This window comes from Amia ocellicauda, chromosome 3 (assembly GCF_036373705.1).
Source record: "Amia ocellicauda isolate fAmiCal2 chromosome 3, fAmiCal2.hap1, whole genome shotgun sequence".
Classification (NCBI taxonomy): Eukaryota; Metazoa; Chordata; class Actinopteri; order Amiiformes; family Amiidae; genus Amia; species Amia ocellicauda.
In genome coordinates this window covers 37,329,056-37,348,480 of record NC_089852.1, presented here as the reverse complement: position 1 = coordinate 37,348,480, position 19,425 = coordinate 37,329,056, and the positions used below count along the sequence as shown (strand labels likewise).

The 19,425-nt window shown below is 37.4% G+C and overlaps 1 protein-coding gene across 1 annotated transcript in view; it reads right to left on the bottom strand.

Annotated features, from left to right (window-relative positions):
- dync2h1 (dynein cytoplasmic 2 heavy chain 1) overlaps positions 1-19,425 on the bottom strand; it is a 138,195-nt gene that overhangs the window by 20,574 nt on the left and 98,196 nt on the right. The window contains exon 85 of the mRNA XM_066699286.1: positions 3,970-4,086. Within this exon, the coding sequence (XP_066555383.1) occupies positions 3,970-4,086 (117 nt within the window). The remainder of the gene's footprint in view (positions 1-3,969; positions 4,087-19,425) is intronic.

Below are 19,425 nucleotides of genomic sequence, written 5' to 3'. Positions count from 1 at the left end.
TACTTTGAAATGGACAGGGACCACCAATTATTAATAATAATTAATAACAAAAATGTTGCCTGGGTTCAGACAAAAACTCTTTTCACATTTGTCTCAAGGTAGATGGCATCTGTAATAGTGCTAGTGCTAATAATTGGAATTAAAAAACAAATACCTAATAAGTACATCACTGACGTCTTCACAATGTCATGCTGGAAAATAATAACACACAAAACACTATCAAGATATGCAAATCAGCATAAGTCAATGTTAAGTGGGCAGACGTACTGTTTGGAGAGGCATACTGAAAGTGAGAAATATAATTTGACAATGTCAAGGGAACAATTTTAACAGAACTGGAAGAGGCAATTGAATATATTAGATATGTTTCTTTATGTTTCTTAATGCAACAAATAAATAAATAAATAAATAATAAAAGCTAGAATTTTAAAAACATGTTTATTTTAATGTTAACCACTTGACTTCTATCCCTATTATAAAAATAATGCTAGAGAAATCTATGAGTCTATGCTGGGGTAATCAATATGAATGTCTTGAATCCATCAGGAACCAATCATAATATAATATTATCTCACTGCAGTTGTTGTGAATCGAGAGAATCCCCAACAGGGTGGGTGAATGCTGTGAATGCTAATGAGTTGGTTTAGGTGAGTACAGTCACAGAGGTAATTTAAGCACTGCCTTGACTGCAGATATTTGGTGAATCAAATTAGCATATAGTTAACATAAATTAAATGTAAAAAACAAATACAAAAAAAACAACATCAAAAAACAAACAATGCCCATTTGAGATGTAAAGGATAGTGTTGTACAAGCAGTGACAATGCACATCTAGGAGATCTTAAAGCAATAATACATTTCTGAAAAGCAATATATGTAAACATAATAATCTGGGGAATCTAAATCACTTGTTAAGACACTGTATTCCAGTCACAAATCATCACTTCCTCACACCTTCCTGTTTCACACTGAATAAGCATGTTCAAAGCAGCTTGGAAAGTAATAGGAATGGGGAATGTAGTTTGCTATTGTCTAACACAAAACTTCAGATATAAGTAATCTGCTACTGGAAAAAACAGCATGGTAAAGTTGTGCAGCCACTATTAGCGAGTTACTCCTTAACACTGCTCATGGGTTTATTGTATGATGAAAGGCAACATTATTCACCAAGCAGGACTAAATTCTCATAATCAAAACATTTTCCTAATTTCTGCTTCACACACTGGCTATGAGTTAATCGGATGCTTCAGTCAGGCTGGTGTTGCACAGGTCAATCTTACTGTCAATCTCAAACTGGCAGTAAATAATTGACAATAGAAATGTCTGCTGTTGAATCTGCTACATACAGAAAGGGAAACTGGCAATTAGTTTAAAACATTTTATGCCAAGTTGGTGTTTGTCTGCAGAAACTGTTTCAGCACCACTGTAGTAATTGGAATAGCTGTAAAAGACACATGTGCTAACTACAGGACATCAGTGCAATACAAGGTGTTTTTGTGTTTTTACTTTTTATTGTGGAGTTCACATTATGCACATTAAATATACATTGTCACTTTTTATTTAAACTAAATAAATATACCAAAAATAATCAATTGAATACTATAGCCATAGACCCTCTTTAGTGAAAATAAACCTGAGAAGATTGATCATCCCCCACTGAAATGGAGAAAATGGAGGAACGGTCTATTACAGCAACTGGATTGATAATCTGAAATTTGAGTCATGATAATCTGTTATTGTTAATCTGAGATCCCAAGAAAAAAAATACTGATTAAATATTCCTGACTACAATTTATTTTGTAAAATGACCAAGTCAGACTGCAATAGGCAAAACCACTGCAGTAAACTGACCTTTAAATGACCTTGATTTAACTTGGACAGACAGATGACCAGACCTCTACTTCTACATAAACCATAGTGCTTTAAATGAAGCCCAATTTCTAGTTGTCAGTTTTGCTGGTATATATATCTCTATAAATTGTTAAAATGGTGTTTGCTGTAAAAGACTGAGCAAGCAGAAACCTGGGCTTTAATCTGTATGAACTGGAGCCTCTGCTAGCTGTTCACATCAATGATTTGCTTTAGCAGCCTTTGCGATGCAAGCTACCTCCTCCAGAATGATTCTCTATATATTGTTTATGTTTCAAGCTGTTTTCTTCCAATAGCCCAAAGAACCCCCTTCTAATTACAGTGCCATGTAACTTCTACGAAGGTTTTAAAGGATGCTGTACATGCTTATGTTCCCAACTGGAAACTGCAATAAACCACAGCATTATAACTGTAGTGATCTGCAGTTCTCCAAGAAAGGCAGTAGACATCTGGGCATTTTTGCCAGGAAACCAATAACAATTCAATGCATTTTTTAAGATTTTTTACACTGAATTTTATTTTTAGCTATAGTTGTTCTACTGAGAATTGACCATTGGCTTGAATAATACATGCAAAGCTCCAAACAGAGAATGTATAAAAGATGTATATAATACAGCTGCCTTAAAAAGATACCGGCTTGGTAAAAAGCTTTCTGAGCTGAATACAAATGGGAAAAGGAACAATAAACAACACTGGGGAAAGTCAAGGTGTCACTAAAGCAATATAGCATGGTTTATTAGGCAAGATAAAACCAAACCATAGTTACTATCCGAGAAGATTCAGTCAAGTAGGAAAAAGTACTCTGTATTGTCCTTTTAAATTAAAAAAAAACTGTTGTGAGTATCTTAGAAATATGAACAGTATCAAAGTCCTCCATCATGCTACACATTACATAGTTTTGCATTCTGTTTTAAACATGGAGTCATTGCCCTTATTATTTTAAAACCTGAGGTAGACAAACCTTAAAGTCTCTGAGTCTTTCTCTGAATATATATACACACATACACATACAGATACAGACTCAGAGATGTTAATGTAATATGTAATATCTAGAATTGTTGATAGCATTTAAATTCCTCCATATAGTGGAGGGAATCAACATTTATTTTAAATTTGAGTTATTGTTTCATTGCTTGCAAAACTAAAAAGGACTTTCTCTCAAACTAAATTAACAATCAGAAATAATGTGTTGCAAAATTACCAAGAAAAATTACAAAAGCTCACATGGGAAGTGCTAATGTAGGAAAAGGAATCACGTGCAATTAAAAACAGAGGCACGTGTCCTGGTAAGATCATTAACATCTAAATTACTAATTAAGCATTTTTAACATCTGCAGTTTAACTATATTTTCCATTCAACCACCCATTTTAGCAATCAGGATGAGGATTAAAAAAAAAAAAAAAAACTGTCTCAAAGCTTTTCTTATTTTCTTATAATAGACAGATACATGTTTTTGAGAATAATTCTGGTGTATTCTACAACTTGTGTGCCATCAAAATATAAAACATAGTTCAATTAAATAAAATATGTTTATAAATACGAATACACAATCAGATATAATACCCTTATAGAACAGAGCTCCTTGAGTCTTCTGGGTACAACTTTAAATGCAGGCCTGCAATATAACTGGACGTTGACCCAACTGTAACCCTGCGTTGCCAGTACTGATTGAACCGAATGACTTAATCTAGTTTACAAACTGCAGTAGTGTATAGCTACCAGACACTGTTCTAACTTTAAATGATTGATGTCAAAACTAGTTTACATTATGGAGAGCAAAATATGTTCCGGCTACAAGAACAACTACATCTACAGCTGTTAAAAAGCTAACCACATAAATACCAACCAGCTGTGGTCTAATTTAAGAATAACAGTTTACTGTCAACACTTAGGATGGAGACAGTGGTGAGGCAGGAATGTTAACATTAGGCAACATTTGACACTGCTTTAAGGTGGAAAACACATGTATCCAAAGCAACAGCAGCAGAACACACAAGCTAGAGAACTAATGAATGTCTCCAAGGTAACTCTAAAATACTGAACCCAGAATCCAAGCTCAGTTATCTCTACGAAGACCTGCTGTTTGGGTCTCATCTTACCTGGTTAAGCTTCTTCCAGAGGTTGAGAACAGGGGAAAGTTCATTGGACCAGATTTCCCTGTCGAACTTGGACCCAGCAGTGACCGATCTGCTCAGCACTCGCAGTTGGGAAATCACCTGGTAGAGCAAAGGAAATAGGATGTGACATCAGTATCTCCACCTTGGCCATTCACCCAGGCATGGCAAAAAAATAGGTCAGTGTTCTGAAGGACACATTCTGCTAGTTTAAATAAAAGCAGCTTTAATAAAGGAGTCTTCAAAAATTGAAAAGATCAATTACAGACATCAACAGGCTGTTGTGCAGAGCGTCAGCCAATTAAACCTTTCTAAAGATCATTATTTTGGAGAACTTAATAGTGCAGGAAGAACAGATGCAGTAAAAGTATGAAACTTGCTACAAATTAGAAGAGACATGATTTAAGACAGTTCTGGCTAGTAGCACAAACGTTTAAATACAGTGCCTTGCAAAGTTTCCACATGTTGTTGCCATCTTGTAAATCTCATATGGGGGTTTGTGACAAAGCATGTTAATGATACTGCAGGCAAGTGGCAGAAGGTTTTGTGGTCAGATTAAACAAATCCAAAGCATTTCACCTGGCACAAGCCCAACACAGCACATTAGCCATTCAACACCATCCCAACTGTCAAGCATGGTGGCGGCATCATCATGTTATAGGCATGCTTCATATTAGCTAGGACTGAGAAGCTTGTCAGGATTGAGGGGGAAATGGATGGTGCAAAGTACAGGCGAATCCTAGAGGGAAACCTGCTGGAGTCGGCCAAGAATCAATACTGGTTTCAAAACATTACATTTCAGCAGGACAATATCACGAAGTACAAGGTCAAAACCACACGGAGATGGTTTAAAATTGAGAAAGTGGGTGTCCTTGAGTGGTCCAGTCAAAGTCTAAACATGAATCCAAAAGAAAATGTATGGTGAGACTTGATGATTGCAGTCGATCAACGATCCCCAATTAAGTTGTCAGAACTAGAGCAATTTTGCTAGGATGAATGGACAAGAAATACACCATCCCACTGTGCAAAGCTAGTAGAAACATATCAAAAAAGACTCACAGCAGTAATTGCTGCCAAAGGTGCTTCCATCAAGTATTGCCTGAGGGGGATGAATACTTATGCAATCAGTTTATATAATTTTTGTGCAGGTTTTGGTGACATTCAACCTGCTTATTACAGTGTTAAGTTTGATCATTACAGTTTTTAAAATTTGGTTGACATTATTTGTAATTCATCAAAATGTGTAATTTGTGGTCAGTTTACAAGAGGTGCTGAAGGAATAACACATTTAACTCCTTACAGAAGGCAGCTCTGGATTAAGCAAAAATAAATGGAGAAATAAAACACAGAGAAAGGCAAAATACATCTTTAAAGGTTTCCCTATTTCTGCTAAAATATTGATATTGTATATATAAAGCTGCTGTCTTACGAAGCATAATTAATACCAGTTGACAATGACAGAACTATTTCAAGCCTCAATTTTGCCAGCAGAATGTCCTTGGAGATTATTTATACAAACCCCAAATATCCTTAATGGCAATGGTACTTAAGAAACAAAAGTAGGATTATTATTTTTTTTGATTGATTTTTCCAGGGTGATGCAGTGTTTCATTTTCTTTCCTTTCTCTGATAAATTATTTTCATTTGCTTCAGCTGAACCTTGCACTAACATCCGATTTATCAGGCGTGCCTCACAAAAATACCAAATAAATAAATAAATGCAATACTTCATTCTGATGTAAATAGTCTGACGTTAGAAAGCCATTGCCTTAAAGAAGTGGAAATGAGTGTGGTGCTTGTAAGTGCTTCATTCATATTCTTATTATTGGAATTAAAATGTGCATTTCCATCATGTGATGCAACTTACTCGTATACTAGTATCATGATCCAGAAAATCAAGTACAAAATTCATGAAATAAAACAAGAAATGGAGTGGTATTTTCTTTTTCTATCCCCATGACTCCAGGTTAAAAAATAAAAGCACAAACTTCATCTCCACCTAGTTTTTCATGCACCTTTACTGCAGGACAATGTACATAAGTGACAGAAGGAGGCTGAAGGTCAAAGGAAATCCTCTGTGAGTGTTATTCTAACCGGCAATGACAAACGAAATCAGGCAGGCGCTGTGTTTGCCATGTCAGTTTGTAACAACCGCCCTCAGTCTGAAGAGGTCCACTGTGAATTGCGCCAGAATCAATAGGAGACGCATTCACTCTGCTCTTTTCTGACAGCCTTTATATCCCCAAATCCAGCACTGAGTGATGTGTATTCCATGCAGATGAGGGACGAGGCAAGGGTCGAATGTGAACTGAAGGGGTAACCACCCTTGAAAACACATACACCTAGAACAATATTGGCTAGACCCAGTCAGCAGTGTAAACTACATCAGGACCCCCCCACATACATGTAAACCATCTGTGACTCCCTGAATAATGGGTTCAGCAAATCTGGAGTAACACTAAGTATTAAAGCCTTCAGTTTCTCTTACAGATTTACCTACAACAGTTTTTTTTTTTCCTTAACATTCATATATTTAAAAAATGCAAGAAACTAAGAATATGAATAATGTCTCAGTCATTTTTGTAAACTGTATATAATCACAATTTGCTTCCAGTATATTACATTTTCAGGATATTTTTAACAGCAGTCAGATAACTCTTTAAGGATATATATACAGCCAATAAACCATATGAATCCCCAAAATGCTTTTTCCAGTAATAACTGTATATTACTACTGCAGCAGATTAGATCGTACAGGTTGATTTAAAACGACATGCTTATTATACATCCTTATAATCTCATGTGATCCAGTTTCTAAGAGTAACTGTGGTGAAAGTGAACTGTGACCACTTTCTATTAACCTTAAATCAGCCTATTGACCACAGAGGTTGCAAGTCAATTTAAAGACCTGGGTACTGTGAAGGTTTTAGGCGAACATTTCACAGGGCAGTGTCAAGGTAATAAAAATGTTAATAGGCTAATAATCTTGTATCAGAAGCTGCATGTTTAAGAAGGCATGAAGAAACATGGTGGGGGAATAGAGCCTATATTTTGTGAGTAATATGTTGTCTTGGCCATAGTATGTGTATTGTGTTTATGGATGTGCAGAGACTGGTTACAGAAGTATTCATGCAGTAAATCCTTTTGCTTCTACTGCATACACACCTTCATTCCTGCTGTCACAGGTTTCCCAGTCTTTGGTTGCATAACAATTACAGTGATATATAGCATGTTAAACTAGAGCTTATTATTATTTTGCATATAGGGGATTGTACCCTGAAATGTTACAGGAGTAAATAAGGCTGTAAGGGGGATTGAGGTAACCCACTATTCAAATAATTCAGTCTTCAAACCTTCACAGCTCTCAAAACGAGTATTTCACAGATTCAGCACTTTTTGCTGCTTATTATTTACAAAATGGTCCATTGCCTAGAGACCGCACTCTTTTGGAATTATCGCTCAGTGTTTCAATACGCCATCACTTAAATACACCAAGAGCAGTCATTAGAAGCAGTGGGAGGCCTGCCTAACCCAGAATGCCAGTCTTAGTAGAATAACTCCCATATAGAGGTTTCTTGTACAGACTACAAAAACTGCACTCTCTTTCCTTTGGTAACCTCCACCACAATCTACATTTAACCAAGTATTCCAGTTAATTTAAGTTAACAAATAAGGAACTCCCCTTGGGTATTGAAGGAGCGCAGCCAGACAAACTCAAGTCAGTTTTAGGTTATCAGTAATATCGCATATACTGAGGCCTCAAAGAAATATCAGAATTCATTATATTTTCTCTACCGATTTTGCACATTTTTACATGCAAAGGAGAATTAAAGCAGAACACAAAAACTCAATCCAGTTTGTGGCATGACTTGAAGATCGTTGTCCATCAGTGCTCCCCAAGGAACTTGACAGAGCTTAGACAGTTTTGTAAAGAAGAATGGTCAAATATTGTCAAATTTCCCCTCAACATTTTGTAGTATGGTGTGTAGATAAGCGGAAAAAATCTAATTTAAATGTATGAAGCATGATATATACAAGATAAACTATTTATATTTATAATAAACATTAAAAAAAAAAAGAAAAAAAAAGAAAAAGCTCTCTAACGGAATGCTAAAACAAGTGTGGAGGCCGCACTCTGTATCTCATTTTTGATGACTGAATTCTAATTACGCTCTGGTCTACAGATTTACAAGCACTGTTGGTCTCTGGACACTGGGGTTATCGGTCACACTGTAAATCTGCGCCACTGAAGTTTCTTTACCATAAAAAAGATAAAATAGGCTTGTGAACCGTATCCACAAAATCTAATAGCATGGTGCAATAATGCTTAACAAAGATCACGAGTGAATAATGGTCATGGTTCACTATCTCTTTATTACATTAAATCTCTTTCAATTGATATTGGGCCACTGTTGTCATTAATGGCCTTTTCCCATTTCCCTGTGATAGAAATGTGCTTTTAACAATACTCCCCTGCCTTCCATCAAACAGAATCAATTAGTCATAGATCATATTTTCACTAAATTGTTTTTAAGTGTTTTATTAAGGAATGTTTTCTGACAAACATGGGAGAAATAGAGGCTCACGCAGAGACAACAGTGCACAATTAAAAAGCTACATCAAGTCGATAAACAAATTATACTTTTGTGTATAGTTTGGGGATTACCAGAATCTGAATTACAATATTAATTGCTCTTGTTTCTTCTTCATTGAGATCCTATGCAGGAACTGAATGGACACTTCTCTGCACTGCGGTAGAGACGGACACCTACAGTAGGTAGCAACATACTGAACCAGAGACATGATTATGTAGATCAGCTTGTCAAATATAATATTATTGCCATCAGCATTCTTCTCACACTGTGGTGACGCCAACCCTCACGCATGTACATATTACAAAAGATATGCCGTATATGCTAATGTTTAATGTCCATCCTGCCTAGCGCTTCTTACCCATCAGCCATCACCACTCTGCCCTTGGTAATGGGTGTCATATTTCATTTAAATTACATCTGCCACCTCCCATAGGCAGTTGGGCTCCCCATAACCCGCACATAGATTGGAGGCAGTAGTGATTAATACTAGGGGTAGTCTATCACACCGCTCCTGCTCTTCCCTGCTTTCTGTTTTATGTGCTGTACTCAACAACAGTTAATTGTTTAAAAGGACATGCCGGCAGTTCGCATAAGAACATTACTCTTGCCTTTTACGGCTGCCCCCGTGCCGCCTGGCGCTCGGTATTCTGCCGGAGCTTCGTCATGTGCTAGAACTGACAGTGGCAAACAGCAGAGGAAATTCGTCGTGAATCAGTCGCCTGACAAGACTGCGAGCAACCAAGACGCCTACATGCTTTGAATGTCACTACTACACAATGCACTGCCACCAAAGTTATCTATTCTCCACTGCGTCCCATTGACTGCAAGTCAAAGATTGATATATAGATATTAACATTAGCTCTCACATATGACTTTGAGGTGTGATGCATGGCAGATCATTTGCAGTCCTAATACGGTTTACTTCGCCTTGGGAAAGCACACTTATGACAGACTGGGAGGCTTAGATCAAACAGCTGGAGTCAATTGAGTGAATTGTTACAATTCCTTTTTTTTGATGATTCCTTTGACCAAGGCAACTCGCATTCAACAAGAAACTGTCAATAAAAAGTGCTATGGTTACACATTGTACAGTGGAATAACAACAACAGCAACAACAACAACAACAACAACAACAACAAAAGAAACATACGGAAAACTATACAAATAGTAGGGGGCAGCATAAGCAATTTGATAGTTGCAAAGCAGAACAGGTGCAGGTGCAGTCTTACTAACTAACTCTAAACACTCTGGCAAATTGTATAAGCAATTTATACTTTAAAGTAGATATAAACACAATGGTTATGAGCAAAGACCAAAACTAATCCAAAGTAACGTTCCCACAAATATAAGATTCAGCCCAAAGGAAAATGACATTTTCATTTAAGGAAAATGCATTGTCGTGTATAGCACTGTAGCAGAGCTCACCACATGAATTGAACATTCATATCAACAATCACACATTCTACAAAGCAGGCGGGATTATGTCATTAGAAATAGTGTGTTACAGTGCACAAAAGCATCCAGCAATGCTTGTCAGATTACTGTAACTGAAACATGACATTTGAAAAATGTCTGACTTTTTCTATGCTAAAACGATATTGATGATGTTACACCATTGTTGGCACACTGAACCAGAGGAATAATGTATTTCTAGATTGTTAGAAACACTTTTTATAAGCATTACTGTTTCTGTAACATGCAAATATACTTCACACATTTACAGCTGACATGTATCTGATGTGATAGTGTCACAGTGCTGCCAAATGTGCCATTATTCTTTTTTATTTCCTTCAGCTGCAGTCCCACTGGTTTCCAAATGTCCAGCGCTAGCAGAAAGAAGTGTAATTCAAGGAGCTTGCAACTCCTTCTGTGATAATCATCTGCACTGCAGTGAAATGTAACATGACAGGTAGCAACTGTAGGCCTTAGGGGTGAAGTTATAGTCCCATCTAACCATTGGTAGGTTTTCTGCAGACATTTTCAAACAGGATAGAAGATTCTAACCCAGAAAACACATTGCGATCTACATGAGGTTTGTTGGCTACCTAAATTCTTGATTTTAAACCACTTTTGGGACAACTTGCGTCTTCCCAAAGGCATGTCCCCATCAAATACTGTGTTTGGAATTTCTTATTGTCCTTTGGAAAAAGATCTGATTAAATCCAGGACATTGACTGTGAATATTAGCACTTAGATAGCTCTCATTAGCGGTGTTCACCATTTAACATTCCATGGATAATCTTGCAATCTTGATAAACTTGGGGACCTTAACCGAATGCATTATCCATGACTGGTATTGTTTAGGATGTAGATCGTCTATCTAGAGCCATTCTTTACCCTAAACACCTCAAGATAATGATATGGGCATTGTGTGAACTGTTTAAATTTGTGATCCATCACTGCCCAAACACCACTTACATCACTATCATTAATTTAGCCATTTGTATTTTACATTTTTATTGCCTGCATGCAATACCTTACGGGTTGTTGTTTTTTTTATGCTGAAGTCCATTTGTCATATTTTCCACGTATTGTGTGTCCTGTCAAAGCTGTTTTCTCAATTCACTGAGCCAAGACAGCTTCTACCATTTTGTACTCCACTGCAGTGCAAGATTTGTTAGTTATTTCTAAGGAAAGCACAAAGCCTTTGTACATCCGTGGACGTTTTACATAATATTTTCCCCCAAAGAGTGCACCCGCCAACTCACTATCAAAATAAATTACCTTTCCAGCTGTGGCAAATGATCTCCTCAAACTTCAATGATAGATCTAATCTAGGAAATGTTCAAAGTAATTACTAGACATTGCAAGTCATCTGATAAAAAATATATACTCAGGGATGAGAATTAAAAGAATTATAAAATCCTCTTTAACTTCTCAGATTGTAGTCACGAGTAAGGGTGTATTACTACTATTATTGGATAGTTACTACAAATAAAATAATATATAATTGTATATAAGTTAACAGGGAAAAACCCTTTCACATGTCTTAAGCTAATGTATTTTCATGGTGCAAACATACATATTTGCATTTTGATGTAATGTTATTCTCTGATTTTTGAAATGTTTAGTTAGAAACATTTGTCAGTTATACCTATTCTTAGCTTACTGAACAATTCAAATTCAAATTATGCTTGTAATCGTATGGGACTAAGTGATAACAGTACTGTGAAATACACACATATTCCTAAGCAGCTGTCATATTATTTTTTCATTATTATATCTTAAAAAGAACCCCAATATAGTCCCAATTGCTATCCATCCAAAAGTAACCAAGTGAGCGTTTGAAATGCATCCTACCTGTATTTCAAGAGAACAACGCACATCAAATGAATTCTGTGAAAATGGAGAACTGTTTCTGTTTCTTTCCCTGCTTAATTTAATATTACATCCTGTGTTCTATATACTTTCCCACTGTTAGGACACCTCTGTGTAAAACTATGCACTTAATATAGCAGTACTCGAACAATGTGTTTCCATTCCTATTTATTGAACTGCTTACATGTCAAACTTTGACTTTTTATTTAAATTAGTTTCTGTTTTTCAATTAACTCTTTGAGCAGAATGAACAAAACTTTACACAGTTGTGGAGTTTTTTATAAAATGTAAGAATAGCATAACAGCAGAGTGCTGTAATAGCTGGAGCACTTATTCATAATTATGCAACTTAAACTGCAATGATGGTAATTGGCATTCATCCACACACTGCATATTAAAACAACAATACACTATGGATGACACCGTTCACACTTATTAGGCCGGCCCTGGGCCGCCTCAAATTTAGTCCAGCTTTTTTCAGACACCCCATTCACACTTGCGGTTTTAAGTGCGTCACATATGCGGGTTAGTCTAACGCTGGCATTTGTGATTGTACTGCTCGGCTCAATATTATCGCATTTCGGATTGCATAGTAAATAGCTGGTCTCGTATTAAAATGCACTGATTTGAATGGAAACCTGCTTCGGTTAAATTTATATCGTTTTAATGCAAAATGCGGATAATTAATAAAGTTATGGTCCCGTTCACAATTTCACAACGCAATACTGTTAAATTCCAGACTTCAATCATACATAGTACAAGAACAAACAATAGCAAGTTTACCAGCTATAGACTTATTTTAATCGAACGAGTAGACTGTTTACATCATTATAACTCATTACTTAGCCTAGACTTTTATAATATATATAAAGATGTGAGCTAGCAAAATGTAACAGTACATTTAAGGCTATAGATCGATATGACATTCAAATAATACAGAGACAATACTGTGTCCTGCAGTGGTTTGAGCTGTCTTGGTGCCCATGTTTACTCTGTGTTTATTGTGTTTATTCCGCGTCTCTCAGACACGCATCTCTGGGGCCGGGGCTTGAGTTGCGTCACACGCTGACTGGGCCGGCCTAAATCTCAAGTGTGAACGGGGTCGATGTTTCCTTTTAAAAGGGTACGCTACCTGTAGTCAGACTGAACAAAGAGGTAACATTATAAAACATACCATGTCAGTGATGACTAGTCATGACTTTCAATTCCATAATTACTTTGGGAAACAGACTAAATCCAATGAGGTGAAAGCACTGAAAATAGCTCTGTTTACATGGGAATCCCCAACACTTGTATAGCATAGCCAATGATGTGATGTCACAGCACCTGCACCACTTTAGCTCCCAAGTGTTGAATGTGTAGAGAAGCACGGTGATTGAAAAATACCCAAAATCATGACTGGAATCATCATTCAAAATAAAATGTGATGGAAAGGAAGCTTTGATTGAAAAAAATATATAATACTAATACTAATAATAAAAATAATATTAATAAATCTGTAACCTTTCTATCCTCTTTAACTGAGATAGGCCTACAATCTTTAAAAATGCTTAAGAAAATGCATCAGTACTGTCAGTTCCTCTCCCTTGGCACAGTGTCATATTTTCTATTCTTATGAATATAACTAACATTGTATAATTGTATTACTGTTCAGTTTGGCTGACAATGGTGAAGAAGGCCGGTTTGTTCAGATCTGGGGATTCTCTGACAAATGTAATGCACATCAAATATGGTGTATCAAAGCATGTTCTTTGTATCTATGACTTCTAAAACTTATGTTAGAAAATAAAATTTTGTAGCTGCACTCTCACTTATCAGGTAGCCTTCAAAAAGACACAGCAGTGTCGAAACGCGTTGAGTGATTCAATAAAATGAAATTGTAATAATATAAAAGTCTGGTCTAAATAACTGAGAGTGAATAAGTGAGAGCGTGGCTACAACATTTACATTTTCTTAATATATTTTTGCCTTATTTGCGCCAGCACCTCATAGAAGTGAAGACACACACACACATACACACCTCAAGCATATGTGCACAAGCAAACGCACATGCACACACATACACATTAACCTCCAATCCATACAGTGTTTGAAATCACTGATAGAATGACATTAAGAGAAATGGCAGAATGCCAGAACAGCAACAAGACAAAAATATATGTGAACTTTAAGACATCATTAAAGAAACAGAAGCTCTAAGCTGAGGAGATGAACATCACTCCACATGGACTGCCAGACACAGATCAACTAAAGACTGCAAAGGTCAGGGAATGTCAAAACAGCACAGACGGATGAAATATCCAGTAGCAATGTTTAGGCTACTCTGCGTCCTATTCACAAAGCCTTACTTTCAGACTGTCTCAGCACCTACTGATGCATGTGTACAAGGTATGCGTAAATGCAAAATCTTAAGGGTTGCAAACATGTGAATCCTCACCCCTTACTACTTACATAAGCTGCAGGATGCAACATAAAAATATCAATATTTTTTTCCCCTTTCTAAGTGTTAATAATAGCTGCAATTATTCCACAAACATAACATTGTCTCGAAGCTGAATTAAAGCTTTGGACGATTAGTGAAAAAATAAAAATAATTACGCTTGAAGTAAGCGTCTAACTCGGCACTGACTGCACTGAGGGCTATGCACATAAACTGCCAAACCCTTCCTTCAGAAATTGGTGTTGCATTTGTCCTCTAATAGCCTAATGAGGCAGAAACTTCCTCTGAAGAAGCAACACATTGGAGACAGCATGTTGCGCAGGATGCCCTGCTCTGTTTTGGTCCTTGGCAGGACACACAAAGCACAACGTCCTGAAGTGACAGAGCTGGCAGGCAGCAAGTGGCACTTACTTTGAGAAGTGCACTTAAAGTGACTGTTACCATCAGTTATCTATGAATTCCAGCTCTGGCAGGTAGTTCCTTCATTTTTCTTTGAGCCACGGTGTGAAAGGAAACCGGTCTCTGGAGCATGAAATTTCTGTTGGGCATTAGAGCTCTTTCTTACAAATCAATTTGTCAGAATATATTATATATATATATATATATATATATATATACATATATACATATATACACATATACATACATATATACACATATATATATATATACACATATATATATATATACACATATATATATATATACATATATATATATATATACATATATATATATATATACATATATATATATATATATATACACACACACACACAAACACACACAGGTCCATAAATATTTGGACAGTGACACAATTGTCATCATTTTGGCTCTGTACGCCATCATCACAATGGATTTGAAAGGAAACAATCAAGATGTCCTTTAAGTGTAGACTTCCATCTTTAATGTGAGGGTAGTTACAAATTGGGTGAACGGTGTAGGACTTACACCAATTTTTACATGTGGACGCCCCAATTTTAGGGGCTCAAAAGTATTTGGACAGACTAACATAATCATTAATTAAATTATGAGTTTCAATACTTGGTTTAAAATCCTTTGCAGTCAATGACTGCCTGAAGTCTGGAGCCCATAGACATCACCAGATGCTGGGTTTCTTCCCTGGTGATGCTCTGCCAGGCCTGCACTGCAGCTGTCTTTAGTTCCTGCTTGTTCTTGGGGTGTTTTGCCTGCAGTTTTGCCTTCAGCAAGTGAATTGCTGCTCAATTGGATTCAGGTCAGGTGATTGACTTGGCCATTGCAGAACAGTCCACTTCTTCACCTTAAAAAAGTATTGGGTTGCTTTCGCAGTATGCTTCGGGTCATTGTCCATCTGCATTGTGAAGCGCCGTCCAATGAGTTTTGAAACATCTGGCTGAATCTGAGCAGATAATATAGCCCTAACACTTCAGAATTCATCCTGCTGCTTTTGTCAGCAGTCACATCATCAATAAATACAAGGTAACCAGTTCCCTGGGCAGCCATACATGCTTCACAGATGAGGTGGTATGCTTCGGATCATGAGCAGGTCCATCCCTTCTCCATACTCTTCTCTTCCCATCATTCTGGTACAAGTTGATCTTTGTCTCATCTGTCCATAGGATGTTGTTCCAGAACTGTACAGGGTTCTTTAGATGTTTTTTGGCAAATTCTACTCTGGTCTTCCTGTTTCCTGTTTACATATTGTGATAAACCCTCTGTATTTACTCTGGTGAAGTCTTCTCTTGATTGTTGACTTCGACACAGATATGTCTACCTCCTGGAGGGTGTTCTTGATCTGGCCAACTGTTGTGAAGGGTTTTTCTTCACCAGGGAAAGAATTAGTCTGTCATCCACCACAGTTGTTTTCTGTGGTCTTCTGGGCCTTTTGGTGTTCCTGAGCTCACCAGTGCATTCTTTCTTTTTAAGAATGTACCAAATAGTTGATTTGGCCACACCTAATGTTTTTACTCTCTCTGATTGGTTTGTTTTGATTTCTAAGGCAAAACTGAGGGCAAAATGCCCCAAGAACAAGCAGGGACTAAAGACAGCTGCAGTACAGACCTGGAAAGGATTTGCAACCAAGTATGGAAACTCACAATTTAATTCATGATTATGTTAGTATGTCCAAATACTTTTGAGCCCCTAAAATTGGAGGGACCACATATAAAAATGGGTGTAATTCCTACACCATTCATCCTATTTGGATGACACTACCTTCACATTAAAGATGAAAGTCTACACTTAAAGCACATCTTGATTGTTTCCTTTCAAATCCATTGTGTTGGCATACAGAGCCAAAATGATGACAATTGGGTCACTGTCCAAATATGTATGGACCTAACTGTGTGTGTGTGTGTGTGTAATATATATATGCATGCTTCTGCAGGTAGACTGAGATTTCAAACAGGTTCTCTGTAACAGAGGACAAAGGATCAGATTACAAGCATCCCCACTAAGACATCACCAAGCCACTCCTCTGGGAAAGTGAGTGAGGTATCCTTCCAAATAATTTATAACAAAATTATATAAATACCACTCCATCAGAGACAACACACACACACACACACACACACACACATTACATATATATATATATACACTCACCTAAAGGATTATTAGGAACACCTGTTCAATTTCTCATTAATGCAATTATCTAACCAACCAATCACATGGCAGTTGCTTCAATGCATTTAGGGGTGTGGTCCTGGTCAAGACAATCTCCTGAACTCCAAACTGAATGTCTGAATGGGAAAGAAAGGTGATTTAAGCAATTTTGAGCGTGGCATGGTTGTTGGTGCCGGACGGGCCGGTCTGAGTATTTCACAATCTGCTCAGTTACTGGGATTTTCACGCACAACCATTTCTAGGGTTTACAAAGAATGGTGTGAAAAGGGAAAAAACATCCAGTATGCGGCAGTCCTGTGGGCGAAAATGCCTTGTTGATGCTAGAGGTCAGAGGAGAATGGGCCGACTGATTCAAGCTGATAGAAGAGCAACTTTGACTGAAATAACCACTCGTTACAAACGAGGTATGCAGCAAAGCATTTGTGAAGCCACAACACGTACAACCTTGAGGCGGATGGGCTACAACAGCAGAAGACCCCACTGGGTACCACTCATCTCCACTACAAATAGGAAAAAGAGGCTACAATTTGCACAAGCTCACCAAAATTGGACAGTTGAAGACTGGAAAAATGTTGCCTGGTCTGATGAGTCTCGATTTCTGTTGAGACATTCAGATGGTAGAGTCAGAATTTGGCGTAAACAGAATGAGAACATGGATCCATCATGCCTTGTTACCACTGTGCAGGCTGGTGGTGGTGGTGTAATGGTGTGGGGGATGTTTTCTTGGCATACTTTAGGCCCCTTAGTGCCAATTGGGCATCGTTTAAATGCCACGGCCTACCTGAGCATTGTTTCTGACCATGTCCATCCCTTTATGACCACCATGTACCTATCCTCTGATGGCTACTTCCAGCAGGATAATGCACCATGTCACAAAGGTCGAATCATTTCAAATTGGTTTCTTGAACATGACAATGAGTTCACTGTACTAAACTGGCCCCCACAGTCACCAGATCTCAACCCAATAGAGCATCTTTGGGATGTGGTGGAACGGGAGCTTCGTGCCCTGGATGCGCATCCCACAAATCTCCATCAGCTGCAAGATGCTATCCTATCAATATGGGCCAACATTTCTAAAGAATGCTTTCAGCACCTTGTTGAATCAATGCCACGTAGAATTAAGGCAGTTCTGAAGGCGAAAGGGGATCAAACACAGTATTAGTATGGTGTTCCTAATAATCCTTTAGGTGAGTGTATATATATATATATATATATATATATATATATGGAAATTGACTGTTAGAGAGTAATAAACTGCATAATTCAGAGTTTTATCCTGGATTGATATGTTATTACCACAGCATATAGAGCGATTGACCGAGATTACAGTCCAGAGGAAGGCTGAGATCACTGGTCTCACCCCATTAACTGTGTCAGACAACAGAGATGCACTTCTGATATAGTACCAGACAGTACCTTAACTCAGGTGCATTGTGGATGCTTTCTGTATTTTGAGATGACACAGTTTGGCTGGACTGTTAAATGCTGTAGATGACAGCAGGGCGACACACTCTTTATTAACCACTATCACAGATTTGACATTTCCTCCCCATGACAGTTGGAAAGTTGCTAGAAGGCAATAGTGTTTTTTTCTTGATCGATCTTCATTCCCTTGCAATGCAAATTAATAGAGAGATAGTGGGGCAGAAATGGAGTAGTGGTCCGAGAGAACAACTGATATGACATTCATGAGTTGTTATTTTTATTTCCTCATCAAAACTCTGGTCACCTCATAGAGATCACTGTGGTAAACTGAAGCAAACTAATAGAAAGATAATAATAAAGTGACAAAATGTACTGATACACAGAACAAGGACAGGAAAGACATTCTGATATGAATGTTCAGGTTATTTAAAAGACGTGGTCACTATGTGTCAGAGTACATTAGTTTTTGTTTGAATATATTACATTATGTTCTAAGGATATAAAAAACCTCAGACAACCTTAACCTGAATTGAATCTGATTACTATGCTTTACTTATATTGGAGGGGAAAATAAATAAATATATATATATATATATATACAGTGGGGGAAAAAAGTATTTGATCCCCTGCTGATTTTGAACGTTTGCCCACTGACAAAGAAATGATCAGTCTATAATTTTAATGGTAGGTGTATTTTAACTGTGAGAGACAGAATAACAACAAAAAAATCCAGAAAAACGCATTTCAAAAAAGTTATAAATTGATTTGCATGTTAATGAGTGAAATAAGTATTTGACCCCTTCGACTTAGTACTTGGTGGTAAAACCCTTGTTGGCAATCACAGAGGTCAGACGTTTCTTGTAGTTGCCCACCAGGTTTGCACACATCTCAGGAGGGATTTTGTCCCACTCCTCTTTGCAGATCCTCTCCAAGTCATTAAGGTTTCGAGGCTGACGTTTGGCAACTCGAACCTTCAGCTCCCTCCACAGATTTTCTATGGGATTAAGGTCTGGAGACTGGCTAGGCCACTCCAGGACCTTAATGTGCTTCTTCTTG